Here is a 19,116-nt window from a genome sequence, read left to right as displayed (position 1 = left end):
GAATCCCTGGAAGATGTTGCTATGATGGACACTTTCCGGGTAGAGGAGAGTTATAAATCCAAATGCCTCTCCAGGAAGACTAATATGACAATGTTTGCCATGATGAGTGGGTTTTTTCTTTTAGTTTTTGCTGAAAGGACCAATTAAGAGGCTCCCATGACAATTCAGGTTAACACACCTGGTCTAGGAACTGCAAAGGAGAGGGCACAGGAAAGAGCTCTCCCATGACCGAAAAGTTACAGAGCCTTTTCTGGTATGGAGACACTGATTGTGATCCCATCTTCAGAGTACATGTGGCTGGAAGAACAACTGCAGCAACAGGAGGGGCAAGCTCTCTGGAAAAAGCTGGAGGGGTAATAATGAATTAGATCTTGGCAGGTGAGTTTGAGTCTACCATGGGCAGAAGGATGGCAGCACAGCACCCTGATGTAGACGACCAGCAGGTAGACTAACTTTGAGTCCAGAGCCAAGGAGGCGTCAACCTGGGATGTACTGATTCCAGAGAGCCACAGAGGATCCCCTGCCATGGATGCCACACTTCTCCCCACAATACAGCACTTGCCAGAGGTGCAGGCAGAACTGAATTCAGGCTTGGGGATTTACAGGCAGCAGAACAGAAGAGAACTCAAGTTCTAACCCCAGCTCTGCCTCTGACCATTGACCCCAGGAACCATCTCTGCAGGGGTGATTATTGTAATGGTCACATGAAATTAAATAAATCAAAATTCTTTGAACAGAATAAAGTGTCATATTTTGTAGAGTGGTTTTAGCTCTACAAAAACCAGTAAATGGTACACTGAGATTATCTTTCTCAACAACCCACATAAATAAGTCTTAACATCTTTAGAATTGCTGGAACTCCCTATATCAAAACTCTTCCGACAGTGAAGACAATCTAAGAGAAATCCTCACTAGATCAGGTCTGATGGGTCTATGTGAAAGCAGCTAACATTTATCAGACAGTTACTATCAAACACACTAATGCTATTCTAGGAGCTTGTATATTAGTTCATTTAACTTTCACAGCTGTCAGGTGAGTCTCATTATTCCCAGGTAAGTAAAGAGGCAGAGAGGAGTTAAGTGATTTGCCCGAGGTCCCTAAAGGCAGGATAGGAAGGCTAGCATCTAAACCCTGGCAGGGACCTCATAGCCTGTACTTTTGAGATTAGAATACCACTACCAGAAATAATAACATCATGAATATAACAGGGGGAGCCACAGAGAACATCCACATTATCTTCCTGTGGTCCCAGTAGAACTAGAGAGTGAGGTGTGTGTGCCTACCACAGATAAGAGAGAAGGGAGAGGGGAAGAAAGAAGAAACTCAAGCAAGGGGCAAGTGATTAAAGCTGGAGGCAGAACATGGCAGGAAAATGCCAAAACCTGACTGACTGAAGTGCCATTTCTGCTCTAAAAAATGTCCAAACATATCCCATAGCATTATTTTCTGTTGCCTGTGAGCCCTACCTCTTCTACCCTCTAGGAATGACAGTATCTCCAACCTCACCCAGAGTCCAATAACTAATATGCTAATAGAGGGTGGTTCTACATCCCAGTACCTCAACCAAGAGCAGAGAACAGCCCAACAAAGATAAGCAACAACTCGGGAAGTGGGGGGAAAACTTCATAACAAACAGACACATCTCATGTCCTTCAGCAGGAAGGTAACAACTGGGAGTACAAATATTCCCTCCATAAGGAACAGTCAAAAGGAGAGCTTACAGCCAGGTAACTGTGCTGGTCTCCTGTGATCCTGAAACTTCTCCTAGGCATCTGTACTGCTTTGCAAGCAAAGCAGTACTGTACTGTACAGCTCAACAGAGCTGTACTCACAGTAGAAGAGAATAAAGCTAAAAAAATATGAAACAACTCTGATCACTCTCTTTTTCAGCATCAGAAAATGCAGATTTGGGGGCAAGAAGAAGAGATGAGAGAACAAATCCAGTGGCTGGGGAGAAGCTTTCAGGTCTACCTGAATCCTTATCAAGCATGGTAGAGTCACACAAAATCCCTGCAACGTAGCAGGCTCTCCCTGCCCTTACTTTGTTTTTAATAGCCAAAGAAGCTCTCTCTAGAAAAAATATGCACTTTCTGCTTTTTAAAAAGGAGAAAAAAAAAAAAAAGCAAGCTTTGGGAGAGAAGAACCTATCCCCAACCCCCTTTAAGATGCAAACTTTCTCACTTCCTCAAAGAAGAGTAGTGCACTAAAAAGAAGGTTGCACCCAGAGAGCATGTAAAGTGTCTCAAGGGGGACATCTGAAGTGCCCCGTTCCCAGGGAGCCCACTGGCTCCTCACAAGTAATCTAATGAAAGCTATGCATTCTCTCTGGGCTCCTCATATGAAAAAACACAATGTATGAAGCAAAGCCTAGAAAGGATTCAATACTGGAGAAATGCACACAGCTACCAGCTTTCTTCCTTTCTTGTTTTCCTCTTTATAAAGCAAAAAAAACAACCTGTCCCCCACTCAAGGCTCATTTAATCCTATAAGCTTCTTTATTGGCCTAAGTATCCAGTGAAGATAACTTAGCAATCAAAACCAAGTCAGAAGTGTGTAATAAGCAAACACATGAAACAAGTTAACTTCAAATATTAACCTGCAGTCTAAGGGATTTTTTGTTTTTTTAATTTAAAACAAACAAAAGAAATGACAGGCAAAGTAGATACTCTCGGAAAATACACATGTACAAATGGCCTGTGCTCTGATCAAATGTAATTAAGCACTGAACTTGTCTTAAATTGCTTAATTGCTTGAGAAATGCATCAGGCTCCCACAAAATCTATTTAAATATTTTTTCATCCTTCTGAGCACAAACTGACGTGTTTAAAATGACAAAACTATTAAAATTATAAGCAGAACTGCACCTTGACTAACATTAAAACTACGTCAGAAAGTTCAAGAAAATTAAGCTAATGAAAATCAGTAACATAACCTCGATACTAGTTTGTGATTGTACTTTTATGGCTTTACTAAAGTTTAACAATAAAATGGGGGGTAAGTAAAAAGTGTTCTCCCTCCTTTCAGAGGTCCCTGAAAAAACATACCCGCTGCAGCAACAGCGGGTATATGCATTCAAGATTAAGCAAGATGGAACAGGGAATCATGACCAATATTCTCCATCTAAACCTTACAGGCCTACCTCAGCAGCTGTGATCAGGATGGGAGTGGATATGAGGGGAAAAGGGCAAAAGGACAGGACAACTGCAATGAAGATGATGATGATTATTTTTATTTATCTTTTTGAGACGGAGTCTCGCTCTGTTGCCCAGGCTACAGTGCAGTGGTGCGATCTCGGCTCACTGCAACCTCCACCTCTCAGGTTCAAGAGACTATTCTGCCACAGCCTTCCAAGTAGGTGGGACCACAGGCACATGCCACCATGCCTGGCTAATTTTTTTGTATTTTTAGTAGAGACGGGGTTTCACCATATTGGCCAGGCTGGTCTTGAACTCCTGACCTCAGATGATCTGCCCCCCTCAGCCTCCCAAAGTGCTGGGATTAAAGGCTTGAGCCACCATGCCGGGTCGAAGATAATTATTATAAAGGCAGCTAACTTTCTGTGAACTCTTATTATATGCCAGACACTGTGTAAGTGCTTGACATATGCTTGATATATGTAACTGCTTGACATATGCATGAATTCATTGAATTTATTCAATTCTCTCCCTACGAGGCCGGTACTAGCATTAGTCTACTTTAGAGATGAGAAAACCGAGACACAGAGGTAAAGTCCCATGTTAACACAGCATGAGGCAGAGCTAGCATGCAGACCATCCAACTTCTTATATTGAACTGTAGCCCATCTGTACTCAAAACACATCAACTAATTCGTCTCTGGCACTCAATAAGCAAAACAGATTTACCCTATGCCAAAAGCTGTTGGTCAAGGAGCATAAAGAATGAAGCAATACTGCCTAGAACTGCATGCTACAGGGTAGGGTGCAAAAGCAGATAAGCTAAACCACTGCAAAACATTGCTCACAAATGTTTTAGAGGATTGGAGCTGTCAACTAAAGTAACTGAGGTTTTTCCAAACTGTGTTACATAAGGATGGAACTACTGTTTCTTATGGTCGTCCACTTTATAGATTTCTGGTCTTTATAACCTTTCAGAATGACAGTTCCATTATGTGTCCAGCCTATGGCATAAATAGCTTTTTTTTCCCTTAAGTTTCAAAAGGCACTCCCTGGTCCACCTATTTAAGAGTTTGATTGACAAGCACAAGCCTGTGTTCTCCATTAATGTCAATCATTTCTCCTTACTCCTTTGTCAGGTGAAAGCTCCAACACCATACCTGTAATTTTAGGTATTGCCCCTCTGCCTTTTAATGCAACACAACATCCATTTTTGGCCAATGATGGATGCAGCATTCAAAGAACTAAGCACTCTGATCTTCTACAAAAGTTGAAGTGACGCTTTCTACTTAGTTTCTAATCTTTTTCCACTGCTGTCTTCAAGGACACCAGCCACAAGTTTCTGGATCCATTTCCCATAATGTTCCTGGAGGCTGCTTAAGGCCCTAATATTTTGTTACTAAGATGTTGTTAAAATGTTTCTAAAAAACACATTGTTCTATTCCTGCTCACAACAAATCTCACTCTCACAGCCTTGGGAGATTTGGGTGGAGCCTGGGAATACAAACGTACTCAAACTAAACTTTCTCTTGAGTATAACCTGTGGAACTTTTAGGTTAAAGGGAGTTACTCCTCCCAGTCCACATACAACATAGATTATGGGGATACTATAACCTAGCAGCCAGGGGATCCGCACAATAAAAAGGGCAATGTACGTCCAAAATTATGGTCTCAGAGGAAATGGGAGACTGTAAGAAGTCATATAAATAAAACATAACAGGGATATAGCTTTTAGAAGAAAATGCAATCAAATAAAAACGTTGTAAAAAAACTTGCCAAGGAGAAGAAAATTGAGATATATAATACCTAATAGTAAAAGGTTTTTTTGTTTTTGTTTTTAAAAAGCAAGCATGAAAGCGTGGACTTGGTTGGAAACAAGACATTGAAAAAGTAAACTCTCTCATGACTGTAGCCACAGTAGTACTGTCCCCAAGAAAAATTAGATGACTATAACCGCCTTCCCCAACAAACCAAGTTGCAAAGGACTGAAATGCTAAGAATATAATCAGCTAGGATACGAAAACCATGGTTCTCCAATGTGAGCTGAAATGGAATAATTAAAAAAAAAAAAGTACAAGCATTACAGTAGCCAGGTAATCAATCCCTCGCACAACTGAGCCTGAACCACAGCTCAGCAGAACAATGGAAAAGCCCTGAAGATGTACAATGGATAAAAGACTTGTTCCGGCTGGGCGCAGTGGCTAACGCCTGTAATCCCAGCACTTCGGAAGGCCAGGCGGGCGGATCACCTTTGCTCAGGAGTTCGAGATCAGCCTGACCCACAAGGTGAAACCCTGTCTCTACTAAAAATATAAAATTAGCCGGGCGGGGCGCCTGTAATCCCAGCTACTCAGGAGGCTGAGGCAGGAGAATCGCTTGAACCCGGGAGGCGGAGGTTGCAGTGAACCGAGATCGCGCCATTGCACTCCACTCCAGCCTGGGTCAAAGAGACTCCTACTCAAAAAAAAAAGAGAGACTTATTCCGCTGCAGCGCCAAAATCGCAAGCTCAGAACTCTGCACAGACGGCACTATTTCAAAGGTCAAAACCAGGACCTCAGCAATCTTCCATTAGGTGACTTTACAAAGTGCTACAAAAGTCATGACTATTACTATTCTTTACAACCTAGCAAGCGAAGACCGGGGAGAGCCGGGAGGCCGTTTAGGAGAGAAAACTACTTTGACAAAGACTGCACAATTACAGAATAAAAATCAAAAATAACTGATAAAATTAAAACTGATCGCAGTTCATGTCTTTGGCAGCAAACTCCCGTTTGAGCCGAGCAGGAACAAACGCGTTATGCCTGAACCTTGTGCACATACAATTCTTTCTTCTCTTGCACGGCCCGCTTCCAAAATGCATTCACCGCCACTCTCCATGGAACCTTCAGCGGGCCCTGGGGGCAGCCAGAATTTTCCAAACGAGGAAGCTGAGGATCGGCCCAGAACCCTGAATTTTGAGGGGAGTGAGACTTGGGCCCTCACAGGCCCAGACGCGAGATATTTCAACTACACCCGGGAGGCGCGGGGTGAAAACTCCCGGGTGTCGGGCTGGTGCAGGCCCCTCGCGGCCGGTCGCGCCAGAGCTTCCACCTCAGGGTGGGCGGCCAAGCGCGTGGGCACGCTGCAGGGAGGGCCGCTCACCTGGGCAATGCCGGCGCCCATCAGCCCGCCGCCGATGACCGTCACGTGCTTGACGATTATCTTCTTGGCCGAGGCCGAGGCGGTGGACGAGGAGGACACGGAACGCATTAACTGCCTGGTGACGAAGGCCATGGTGTGGCAGCGGCGGCGACAGCGAGGAGACGCGGGCGGGGAAGACGCGCGAGGCGGGCAGCCGCGGAAAGCCAGACTCTGGGGGCGGGGACCTACGCGGCCCTGTAGACCGCGCGCCCCCGGCGTCACCGTGACGTCACAGGGTGGGGGCGGGGCCTCGAGTCCCGCTCTGCCCATTGGCCCGGGCTGTAACGCCCCAGCGTTGAGCGGGTATACACGCGCGGGCTCGCAGCTGTCAGCAGCCGGAGCCCGAGTGAGCGCGGGCTTGAGACCTGCTGAGCAGCGGGACCTGGCGGCTGGCGTTCTGGTGTGGGGCCGAGAACAGACCCTTCTTCTGAAAAGCCACTGGCCCCTTGTTCTATGAAGTGAGTGGTGTTGCCTCTGTAAAATGCTATCCTTTGATGACGTGTGCATATCTAGGCTCTGAAGAAATATGTGCTGCTTGGCTGTGTTGGTAATGGACCCAAAATGTGCACCGTTGGTTGATGTCACCAAATAATCAACTCGGGATTATTTTAATCCCGTGGACAGTGATTGTTTCCCCTAAAAGGGAAATAAATGTAGACTGCGAACACCCAAAACAAATGTCTAGTGACCATGAGTTACAATGCAAAAATCAGGCTCAGGGAAGGTAAAGGGAGAGTTGACCTTTAGTTACCCATCTTGACGTTGGACGTCTATCAGTGCAGTGAACATGTGGACGGTTTAAGGTCATAGAGCAACCTTTCTGGAATAACGAATACTATTAGAAAGCATAGGAAAGAAATGTCTTGTCAAATAACGGAAGACTGGATAGCAGCTTGGCCAATCTTCTCACTCAGGTGAATACTTTCTAATTACTGTAACTTAGTGATATAGGATTCTTATTAATTTATTTGCTTTATGTTTAAATATTGTTCACAAGAAAAACTTCAAACAAGTTTAGCAGAGTTTATTTGAGCAAAGAAAGCATGAATCATGTAGTATCCTGAGCCAGTAAAGGTTCAGAGAGCTCCAGCCCCTAACAGTGGGCAAGCCGCGTTTATAGACAATATTTTTTGCAGCCTGTAATGGGCTAAAAGCTCCGCTGCGGTGATTGGCCAAGACTTGGCCACTTGTTAGAAGAACGTACTCTCAAATTACATTGCAGTTTATTTACATATTAAGTTTGATTATGCTTTGCTAGGTAGGGAGGCAACTTTAGGCCAGATTTAATTTAATAACAGTTTCCTCCTTTGGGTCAGCCTCTCAGTTTTACGAGATTGACCAGAACCTTGTTTTGTCTCAGTATGGAATCACAATGTCAAATTAGTTGAGTGATTATACTTTCTTCATGTTGTTATTCTAACTGTAATAACACCATTTGGTGTACAAAGGATGGCTGCATAGAGACATTGAAGACTCTCGAGGGGAAACAACACATCAGGGAGACTATTATGGCCACGAGAAGGAGTATAGCAATAAACTGAGGTACACACCTTAACAGGAGTCTCCACAAACTGAACTGATCAAAATCAAACAATTCAAAGTTCAGGCAATAAAGATAGTTCAAAGTATTTGAGTCCAATTGGTCATAGTCTAATTTAGGGCATTATGGCTGTTGAGGACTGTTAGAAATGCTTATTTCTTGGTGCCATAAAGAAATAGCACTTGAACATAAAATTAATTTCTTTAGCAAGGCCATTTTTACTTTCTGCGGAAAGAGTACACTCGCCAGCAGTTTTGCCACAAGAGTACACCGAACAAAGTAGGCAGGGTCATTTATAACCTGACCCGTCCACCTTACTGTTGTGACTGGTTTCCATTGGCTGCAACGGGACTTCACATTCTGTATTTGTCTTGATTGGCTAGCAACCTAGAAATTCTTAAAAGAGGCAAAGGCAGAGGAGAACAAAGGAAGGAGGAAGTAACTTGTGGAATGCTGAGAAGGGAAAAACACCTCTAAATAAGGAAGAGGAACAGGCTATGACCTAATGCCCACTTGGACCAGTATAAGCATGCCAGGGCAAATATTTAGGCTAAATTGTGGGAGCTAAGAACATAAAGTACATTGATTTCTTTATTACAGCTAGCAGATATTTAAGAATGTTAACAGGTCTTTGAATAAATTTTGCTTCTAAGAGAGGTTACTATTTATTCCTAATCAGATGAGGAGGAAAGTCTTTGAAAAGGAACCTCTACTTTACTTTTTACAAGGACCATAGTTCACTGAATGACCTGATTCAGCCTTATGGCCTGATTTAAAGAGGTATCCATTTTTGTAGTTAGCCTGGTAACACAAGTTATAATAACCTGGAGACCCACTAAAGAAGCATAAAGATTAGAAAAGTTTGGAATAGCCTAGCTTGCCTTTCACTACTCAGGATGCCTACAAACCAACCATTAGCTGCTCCCATAAATGTATCATGTGTTCCTTTCCCCTGAGAAGTTTCCTTAATATATTCAGTGGCAGTGTTTAGAGAAACAGCAGTATCTGCCACCTTTTAAATTAAGTTTTCTGTAGTAGTAAAATTAGAGGAAAAATAAGTGCAACATTCAGTTTTATTCAGCACCATGCAAGAGCCCCCAGCATGAGCAAAGAGGAGATCCAAAGTTGTGTAATGTTCCATGAAGTGTGTTTGTTGAACACAAATGTTTTGATCCACTGAGAATATTTGAGTAGCTTCTACCATGTGAACCCCTAGGAGTTCTGACTGGCTACAAATTCAAGATTTTCCCCAATTTACAGATTAGTTTCAAATTCCATACAACAAGCACCCTGCTAATGCCAAGAGTGAGTTCCAGCACCTCCATTGGAAGCTTTCCTCAGTAGAAACTAACTTGTCTTCATTTATTTTTAGGTTGGTGCTTACTTTGGTTATTGACTGCTTTAACCTCTGATTATGAAGGTATTATGGGAACTTTCAGGGAAGGCTATTGGGATGTAGGAGCGAGCCAGGCCAAATAGCAAGATCTGAACCAGTGAGGAAACAACAGAGAAGGCAGGTCAGATTATCCACCAACCCAATGTAGGCCCTTGGGGGCTTGAAAAGAGGGCCACTTAGTGGTGTCTGAGCCGAGGTCAGTTAAATTTGTCCACCCACAAGTTGGCATAGCTCCTGAATAAAATCCAGTGGTGAACTTACTCTTCTGTGGTCCCTATATAGCATGTTGTAAGGGTGCAAACCACTGGATCTAGTAAAAAGACTTTGCTAGATTTAATCCAGTGAAATCACACAGGCAATTATTTGTACCCACATAGGTAGTCCCCAGCGTCTTAAGTATGCAATGCCCGGAAGCACAAGATACCTTTTGCAGGCATCATTCTGATAGTTTTTTTTTTTTTTACTTTTATGTACAATTGACAAATAATAATTGTACATATTTATGGGGTACAGTGTGATGTCTCAATGCATGTATATGTTGAACAATGATCAAATCAGGATAATTATTAAATAATATGTCACTTTAAGCATTTATCATTTCTTTTTGGGGATAACATTCAAAATCATCTCTTCTAGCTATCTTGAAATATACAATACATTATTATTAGCTGTAGTCATTCTACTGTGTAATAGAATAGCAGCTTTTATTCTTCCTGTCTAACTGTAACTTTGCACCCATTGACCAATCCCCTCTATCCAGATTTTTTATATTTGGTAACAGTTTGGTTATTAACTGGAAAGATCAAGATACTATTTTCAGCAAGTATAGGAGGGCAGGTAGCAGTGATGTGTAGCATATCAAAGATAACCTTCCTCTCTTTCCTTGGGGTTGCAGGGTGACTCTCATTAGGAACACAGAGAGGCATTAGCGTTAATGAAATTGTTTCCAGATTTTTGGGCATTAGCTCATAAACCCAACAGTTACTCTGGTTTCTTGGAGACCATAAGACTTTGCCAAAGCCATCCACAGAGTATCATCCCAAATTGACAAGGAAATTCAGTTATTTCTGTTGCATACAACATTTTGAGACAACAACTAGAATTATGATTAATAGCCCTATACCAGGACTATTAGATTTCTATTAATTTCTTATAAGTTCTGAAATACATATTAATAACATATCCTTACATATATAATTCAAAAAAGTCTGGCATTATTTAGGGTTTTCCTAAAGAAAGGGAAGGAATTAGTATTGTAGGAAATAGAGAAAAAAAGGAAAAAAAGAGAAGGCTTTCATGATAGCAAAGAACTCTTGATCTGCAATATTAGGAAAGCTGTCTACATATAGGATGCCATATGCTTCTAGGGAAAAACTTCCCTGATCAGCTTTATTTCAAGGTCTCCAACAAGTTTATAGTTCCAGAAGTCTACAGGACCTCTTTTGTGTTGAGAAATGCAGATCCAAGATTCAAGGCCTTGAAGTTTGCTGCAGAGAAGAACTTGGTATGGTCCCTTTCAACGGAGTTCAAGTAATGTCTTTCTCTGGAGTTATTTCCAAAAGACCCCCACCTCCAGGTTCTATATTATGAAACACTTGGTTGTCATCAGTTGGTGGGTCATGAAGGACTTCTTTCACTTGGTAAAAATATGCTTTGGCAGAATGCATTCAAGACTTGCACTATTAAGTCATGTCAGGGTTTATAAGAGGGGAAGATACATGAGACTTTATTATTAGGGGCATAAGCCTTCCAGTAACTATTTTATGAGGGGTCAATTTATGTTTTACAGTGGGAATGGATCTTATTGCCATCAATCAGTAATACCTTTGACCAAGGCAATCCAATCAATTCAGTTAGCTTTTCCTAAGCTATTGTGTTTATAATACCTGTTTAACTGTTTTACAGCGTGTCCAGTGAAATGCATACCTCTCTGTTGCTAGAAATTTCTCCGGCAATGCCCCATAAGGGAAACATATTTTCCAATAACCTTTTAGCTATTGTTATATCATTGGCCTTCCTGCATTGGAAATCTTCTATACAACCAGAAAACATGCATTTAAAGTGGAAATTGAATGAAAGCCATTTGTAGGTGTTCAGGAAATGTATCACCTGAAGTTTTTATTGTCTTACCACAATTATGGGTTTGACAAACCAGACATTGGTTATAAACTATTTTAGCAATTTTATAACAGTCACCCCACCAATCTTTTTTCATAATTTGAATCATTTTGTCTCCTCCATAATGAGTCATGGAGTGCAGAGCTTTTAATATTGGAAGATTTAAGACTCCAGAAGAACCAGGCAGCCATCCAGGTTCTTCATGCATCCAGGCTTAACATTGGATTTAATTCTCTTAAATACCAACTTTGTTTCTCCAATTCAGGTGCTTATAGCACTATTTATTGAATAGGTTTTATCAAATGTAATTTGACTTGGATCAATATTATATAGTTCATTCAAGTTGTATATCTTAATAATTTCAGTACTGGCTTAATTAGCATGAAATTCTGCCCAAGTCATTTCCTTTGTATTATTTTTATTCTGTGTGACATTAGGTTAGCAGTTTTATGAATCAGTCAATTTCTTCATTAGAGTCTGGGAATTCTTACCCAACCCAATGGTGTGATTTTAAAGTTATGAGAAACCTGTACTTCTCAGAGTTCTTTCCATAAATCTCCTTGAAGATGTACACTTTAGGCTTATGGTTTCTCAGAAACCATAATTAATTCAATTTCAAGAAAAGACTTAATTTAGAATTTTATTTTGGAAAGTTTATAAAAAATATCAAAGGTTTAAAACATTTGATCAAAAAAGGATCACAAGTCACTGTGAACAATAATCATTTAATCAGAGTGGTAATTTAAAGACTCAAAGGCAAATACAGAGAGTTGCAGAGTTGTAAATTACATTTTTTAATAAAGCGGACTCAGTTTTCATAAGTGATCAAAAACCCAATAAAGGCAACATGAAGCACAGGAAATTATCTTGGTAAAATACAGAATCTTTGCTTCCTAGGCCAATTATATAAAAAGTAAAGAAAAACTTTTCATAATTTCCTATCAAGAGCAGGCCAACAATTCAAGAAAACCTTATTGTTTTAACAGAGAGGACTACATTCTAGTTTTGCATCAGTGTACTTTTGATATTAATGCTCAACTTTTGGAGAAACTCAAATAATTTTCTTCTAATATTAGCCAGCTTAATCACACATAAAACTCCATTTATAAGATTCATCTTCCAGAAAACTTCTACAACTTCCTTATCTGTTCAGTTTTTGTCCTGTACTTTTCCTCTTCACATTTTGGAACAACCAGTCATTCTATTTGAGGACAAAAGTTACTCTTTTTTTCCCTTAACAAAAAAATTCTCATACCTTATAACTTTTTCTTAACCAGAGCACATCTTAACTTCCTGATATACTTGCATATAGAGTTTTTCTCTATTTCTAATAATTCTATATATTAAATAAAATATATTAATTAGAATTTTTTTTTAATTTGAGATGGAGTCTCGCTCTGTCGCCCAGGCTTAAGTGCAGTGGTGCAATCTCGGATCACTGCAACCTCTGCCTCCCGGGTTCAAGTGATTCTCCTGCCTCAGGCTCCAGAGTAGCTGGGACTACAGGCATGTGCCACCATGCCCAGCTAATTTTTGTATTTTTAGTACAGATGAGGTGTCACCATATTGGCCAGGCTGGTCTCAAACTCCTGACCTCATGATCTACCTGCCTTAGCCTCCCAAAGCGCTGGGATTACAGGCATGAGCCACCGTGCCCAGCCACAATTAGAATTCTTAATCCTTAGTGACCTTAACTGCCACTGAACACTACAAAGCAAGCAATTGTGAACTGTCACATCACCCATGGAACTGCCACATCACTCATCTGTACCTTGGCAAATCCATCAATCATTACTTCTAGAAGCATATGCTTTCTTATAGTACAATTCGTCAGTGTCGCCTAGAACATGTTTGTAACAATTACAAATATCTTTAGTGTATCAGTAATAAGAAACTGTAGAGGAGACAAAATTTCATCTCTAGCCTCTTAGGTTTTCTTTTTTTAATGCTAGGCCTAAGAATTAAATTGTGGTTTGTACAGATTTCCCTCAAGTTCAGTTTTCCATCTTGATAAGAATGTTAAGACCTTCTAATATAGGAAGGACTGTTTTACATGGAAATTTTATCTTACATCTGTTTAACTCACTTATTTTTAACAATTATGCATAGATTGTTTATAAAGATGAGACAGTAAGCAGCTAGTCATCATCTAAGTTATTTCTCTTGCTGACATATTTTGCAATATAGAGGTAACATAAGTTTATTTTACCAGTGAACCTAGGTAGGAAAAGTTATGTGCCTGTATTATATTTAATGCTGAAAATTCTGAAGACATGACTGTTTTAATGAAATCAACAAGATTCTTATTTACCAAGATCACCCAAGTAATGTGAATTTGAAAAGCATTTTAGTTCTTAATTTTCTGAGTGAATACTTCATTTATATTAGCACTTATTTTTGAAAAACCCAAATAAATAGAGCTCTTTTTCAATTCAATTTTGGCAATATCATAAGGAGATACAAAAATATCACACATGTGTCATACATACAGATCTGTCCATAAACGTATAAGCAGATACAGATCTTCTATAGCTTTCATTTAAAATTTTTAGCCATTTGCCAGGTGCACAATAATATAAAACTCAGTAATTTATTAAAAAATATCTGAACCAGAATTGTTTTCCTGGCCAATAGAATAAGATTTCCTGCCCCCATGGGTAAAGCTTTTAAATAGTATTTGTGAAAAAGATATTTAAGATTTTTTTCATTTGTTTTCTGTAAGAAACCTTATAAAGAGGCAATCTTTGCTTTATTTGCTGCTTTAGATGCCTGTACATACCAATTTAAAAATATATCCCATTGCTTTGTGGCATTTTGGATTCTTTTTTTAATGCCCCTGCAAATGAACAATTTTATGTATGTTAAAATTTCCCCATTGTAACAACTATAATTCTAAGTTGTCCTAGTAAGGGACATTTTTTTCAAAAACTCACAGGTTCTAGGCCCATAATTTTTGTGCATAAAGTTAGCTGGCGTACCAAAAAGTGGAGTCCCAGATTCTTGGAATCCCAGACTTTTCTTTTTCTTTTCTTTTTTTTTTTTGAGGGAGTTTCACACTGTCACCCAGGCTGAAGTGTAGTGGCACAATCTAGGCTCACTGCAACCTCTGCCTCCTGGGTTCAAGTGATTCTCCTGCCTTAGCCTCCCAGGTAGCTGGGATTAAAGTCGCCTGCCACCATGCCTGGCTAATTTTTATAATTTTAGTAGAGATATGGTTTCACCATATTGGGCAGGCTGGTCTCGAACTCCTAACCTCAGGTGATCTGCATGCCTCAGCCTCCCAAAGTGCTGGGATTACAGGCATGAGTGCCTGGCTGGAATCCCAGACTTTTTTTTTTTTAATTTGGAGAAACCTATTTTCAAAAGATACTGACCTCAAGCCTCTGACTGGATCCAATTCAATTACTTAGATCCAATCACATCCCAGATCCACTCCACTAAAATTGCTCAAATAAAGTCAGAGAGGTCAAAACAAAAATTCATAGAGCTTGAATTTAAGAGAGAACTCTGCCATGATCCCAGTTGCTGTGAGAGATGAGTGGGCACATAATCCCTGGTGGGTACCTTCACTTGGCCATACCGTGCTCCTGTGTGTCCCTGGAGGTCTGCTTTGGGTCCCACTTCTGACACCAATCTATTAAAATAAATACTTTAGACAAATAAAATTTAGTAGAGTTTATTTGAGCAAAGAAGTGGTTCATGAATTGGGTAGCACCTTGAACCAGTAACAATTCAGACAGCTTCACCCAGCAATAGTAGATAGGTAGTATTTATAGACAGAAAAAGAAAGTGACATATAGAAATAACCTGATTTGTTACAACTGTTTATCTGCCTTATTTTATCATGGTCTGAGCAGTTGCAGCCTGTAATTGGCTGAAATCTCAGTTGCTATGATTGGCTGAGACCTAGCTACTTGTTACAAGAATATACTCTCAAGTTAGATTGTAGTTTGTTTACATATTAAGATAGGTTACAGTTTACTATGTATGGAGAGAACTTTAGGCCATATTTAATTTAATAGTATATAATAAAGACCCACAAACATCAAAGAAGTCCTCCCCCTACTAGAAGTAACTGTCATAGTGGATCCTGTGTTCACTTTTTTTTTTTGCTTTGATCTCATCTTTATATATAATTCTGTAAAAAAATTTCAGAAAGCACTGTTGTTGAGCCCCATGTTAGGCTTGGGAGATCACTACTGGCTGAAGAGAAAGTGTTAGGTTCAAATAATAAAATCTGTTAAGTGCTAGACTGTAGCAAATGCAAAAACCTATAGGGTATAAATGAAAAACGAAGATTGCATAGACAAACTTAGTAACTTGAAGCATGAGTCAATTTATGAAGAACAGAGAATTTGCTTCAGAGGAAGCAACAAATTCAAAGGCAGAAGCATGAGAAATTAAAGCAACAGGAAAAGGGGGTGAGGAATTAGGTGTGGTTAGAGATGAAGCTAGGATGATAGATTGGGAGGATGATTAGGTGGGTTTTTAGTCCTCATTTACAACTTGTGTCAATCCAAGGCCGAACATAGTCTAATTACAGTGTTGTCATATATTTTTTAATGAAATTTGTGTGTAATGGACAGCAGTGATGCTTCAGAATGGTACATTTTCAGATCTGTAATTATTTTCCTTGGGAAAGAAAAAATAGCCACTTGTCTTAGTCTACTTGGGATGCTATAACAAAATACCACTAGTTTGGTGGGTTATAAACAATAGAAATTTATTTCTCACAATTCTGGAGGCTTGGAAGTCCAGATCAAGCACAAGCAGATTCATCCTCCTTCCTGGTTCACAGATGACTCCTTCTCATTGTAACCTCATGTGATAGAAGGGACAAGGGAGCTAGCTCTCTGGGGTCTCTTTTATAAGGTCTAATCCCATTCATGAGAGCCTGCCCTCATGACCTAATCACCTCCCTAAGGCTCACCTCCAGATATCTTCACATTAGGATTCAACATAAGAATTTTGAGAGGACACAAACATTCAGTCCACAATACTGCTGCAGTATTTTTTTTTAACAATTCTCAAATCTGAGGTATCTATAGTATGTAAAGATGTGATGTGGCCAGGTGCAGTGGTTCATACCTATAATCCCAGCACTTTGAGAGGCCAAGGTGGACAGATCACTTGGGCCCAGGAGTTTGAGACCAGCCTGGGCAACATGGTAAAACCCTGTTTCTACAAAAAAAAAAAAAAAATTAGCTGGACATGGTGGTGCTTGCCTGTAGTCCCAGCTACTAGGGAGGCTGCAGTGGGAGGATCACCTGAGTCCAGGAAGGTCAAGGCAACAGTCAGCTGTGATCATGCCACTGCACTCCAGCCTGGGTGATAGCGTGAGACCCTGTCTCAAACAAAACAAAACAAAAAGTGATGTAAAGAAAGGAGCACTGTAGCCAGAATTCAGTGTCCTGGCATAGTCACTAGTGTGCCGTATGACCTTCTACACTTACCCTCCTTTGGCTCCAATGTCCTTATCTCTCAAAAGAAATAGTTGGACAAACAACATTCCAGCTGTTTTCTACTAATAGTCTAACACCACTTACCATCTTCTAAAGCGGGAGGGCCACCACTGCCCCTCCTCCTGCCTAGTGCTGATCAGATGACAGTTACAATAGAATCATTCTTCTTTTGCCAGAAGTGCAAATCATTTCCCAAATGTGGCCTTGGGTTTTCAGGAGCCCAGTAGTGACTTCTGTGGTCCCTGACTTGCACCCTCACCCTATTATTGGAGTTGTGCTTCATTTCTCTCTGTGGAAAGAGTGAAGTATTGGGAAATATGACCCTGGTCACCAAACCAACTCAGAGACAGCAAGTGCTTTGGCAAAGGAAAGGGCTGGCACAGAGAACAGAGTAAGTAATGACTACTTTTATTTTTGTACTATAAATGGATAATTATAGTACTTAAAAAATAGACATCAAAGAAGCATTATCTAACAACATACATGATGGTGGGCTCTGAGTGCAGCAGAAGCAGTGCATAAAGTAGGTCCTTTGCCTCCAACAGAGCAGTGGTGGGCAAAAAATATCAATGCTTTTCTGGTCTTCAAGCTTTATGAAGTAGGCAGGCAGAGAGAGTCGAGCTGACACAGTACTGACACTGTCAGGTGATAGATGCATCGACCCAAGCACAGGATTTTTTAACAGCCAGGAGCATTTGGGGTTGGGATTCATTGAGTAAGTTGGGATTTTCCTTCTATTTGTGAGAAATTAATAATTTCTGGCTTATGGATAAAAAGTGAAAAATTAATGTTGCCTCTCCTGTTTTGTTGAGCAATTTAAAAATTTCATATGGCAGAAAACCAGAGGCTGTGGCTGCTCAGGGTGGCATGACAGCAAAGTCCAGAAAGTTCAATCAAAAGCTTACCTACTGCAAAATTAAATATGGGTGACATTGCCACTCTTGTCAGCAGAGTTTTCAAGGAAATAATCATATGATTTGCATAATTAAGACATCATTAGTTCAGAAGGGAATGATCATGTATTTGTATGGCAAACTGAAACATGCTCTCAGGATGACTTATAAGACATATAAAGTAAAATCTCTAATAATACTGAAGAACTTATCAAGTAATTCTGTGCTCTTGAGCTTTTAGAAAAAAAATTTATCCTGGCAGACCTTAAATATCTTGGTTTTTCTCATCATGCTAGCAGTTGTTGTAATACCAGGTGCTTTCTACCTCCATTTTCTCCTCTACTTAGAAAACCTTTATTCCACTTACAGAGCATTATGGCCTTCCAAAATAACGAGTTGAAATTAAAGTCTAGAAACTGCGAAGCATAGGATTCCTGGGATCGAAGTAGTCAAAACACACGCAAAACAAACATTTGTATAAAATGCTGCCTTTGGAAAAAAGAAGGTGATGTGTAGTACAGCTTATGCAATCTTGATTCAGGGTTTTAGGCATATTCTGCAATCTGGGTGAGAATTTATTTGGACTCTTGCTAAGGAGATGAAATGTTCATTCCACCCCAAACACAGATTTTGCACACAGAGGGTGACAATAGCCTATTTTACCATAAGTATTAGTGGCTCTGGGGTTTCATTGAGTATAGGTCAGGATTCTTTTTCTATTTTATGGGAAGGGAAGGATTTCTGAATTATTGAGAATGAACTATTTTTCTAACCTCAGCCAGCAGTCTCCAAAATGCTTGCATGAGATCATAAGACTCACTAAGTTGGACAATGAGAACCATGCAGTACACATTCATTACTACCCAAGGGGGGAACCACCTACAGAATGTGGCCTTTCACATAAATTATACCTTCTGATTTGTTTTCTTAGGATTTCCAGGTATGAAGTTTTATGCAATGAAAACTAACCATTCACTAGCCTTAAAAACAATGATAATAATGATGGCCATCCCTTTGAGCAATTTTTATATACCACTCAGTTAGGTTAAATGGTTTTGCATGTAATATCAGCATTTATTGAGCCCATTGCTATTTTTACATCATTCTGGGTACTACATGTGAATTCATTCATTAAATTCTCACAATAACCCTATGTGGTAGGTGCTAAGGGTACCCATCTTTTATGGGCAAGAACGTTGAGGCCCAAAAAGGTTCAGAAACTTAGCCAAGGCCACACAGCTAATGAATGGCACTGGCAGACTTCAAATTCAGGACAGTCTGTTTTCAGGGGTCGTATTCTTGACTACATGCTGTTTTGCCTTTTCATAACAACCCTCAGGCTTTCGTGCTATCCTCATCTAAAATGAAGAAACAGGTTTGGAGCATTTCAA

General features: G+C 40.2%; 1 protein-coding gene and 1 long non-coding RNA gene across 4 annotated transcripts in view; one reads left to right on the top strand and one right to left on the bottom strand.

The window, feature by feature from the left end:
• Positions 1 to 6,569, bottom strand: part of HADH (hydroxyacyl-CoA dehydrogenase) — a 45,358-nt gene extending 38,789 nt beyond the window's left edge. The window contains exon 1 of one of the 2 annotated variants that reach the window (XM_001135650.6): positions 6,278 to 6,569. In XM_001135650.6, the coding sequence (XP_001135650.3) occupies positions 6,278 to 6,409 (132 nt within the window). In that variant the 5' untranslated portion in view covers positions 6,410 to 6,569. The remainder of the gene's footprint in view (positions 1 to 6,277) is intronic. The other variant, XM_054683256.2, reaches the window with a different exon arrangement.
• The window catches only part of LOC104006161 (uncharacterized), a 79,046-nt gene continuing 66,454 nt past the window's right edge, over positions 6,525 to 19,116 (top strand). Inside the window, exon 1 of one of the 2 annotated variants that reach the window (XR_008547584.1) lies at positions 6,525 to 6,774. This is a non-coding gene — a long non-coding RNA (uncharacterized LOC104006161). Of the gene's footprint in view, positions 6,775 to 16,712; positions 17,224 to 19,116 lie in introns of those variants that run through there. The other variant, XR_679750.4, reaches the window with a different exon arrangement.

This window comes from Pan troglodytes, chromosome 3, assembly GCF_028858775.2.
Source record: "Pan troglodytes isolate AG18354 chromosome 3, NHGRI_mPanTro3-v2.0_pri, whole genome shotgun sequence".
In the NCBI taxonomy this organism is placed as follows: domain Eukaryota; kingdom Metazoa; phylum Chordata; class Mammalia; order Primates; family Hominidae; genus Pan; species Pan troglodytes.
Note: the sequence above shows the minus strand (reverse complement) of the source record. Positions and strands in the feature narration are given on the sequence as shown.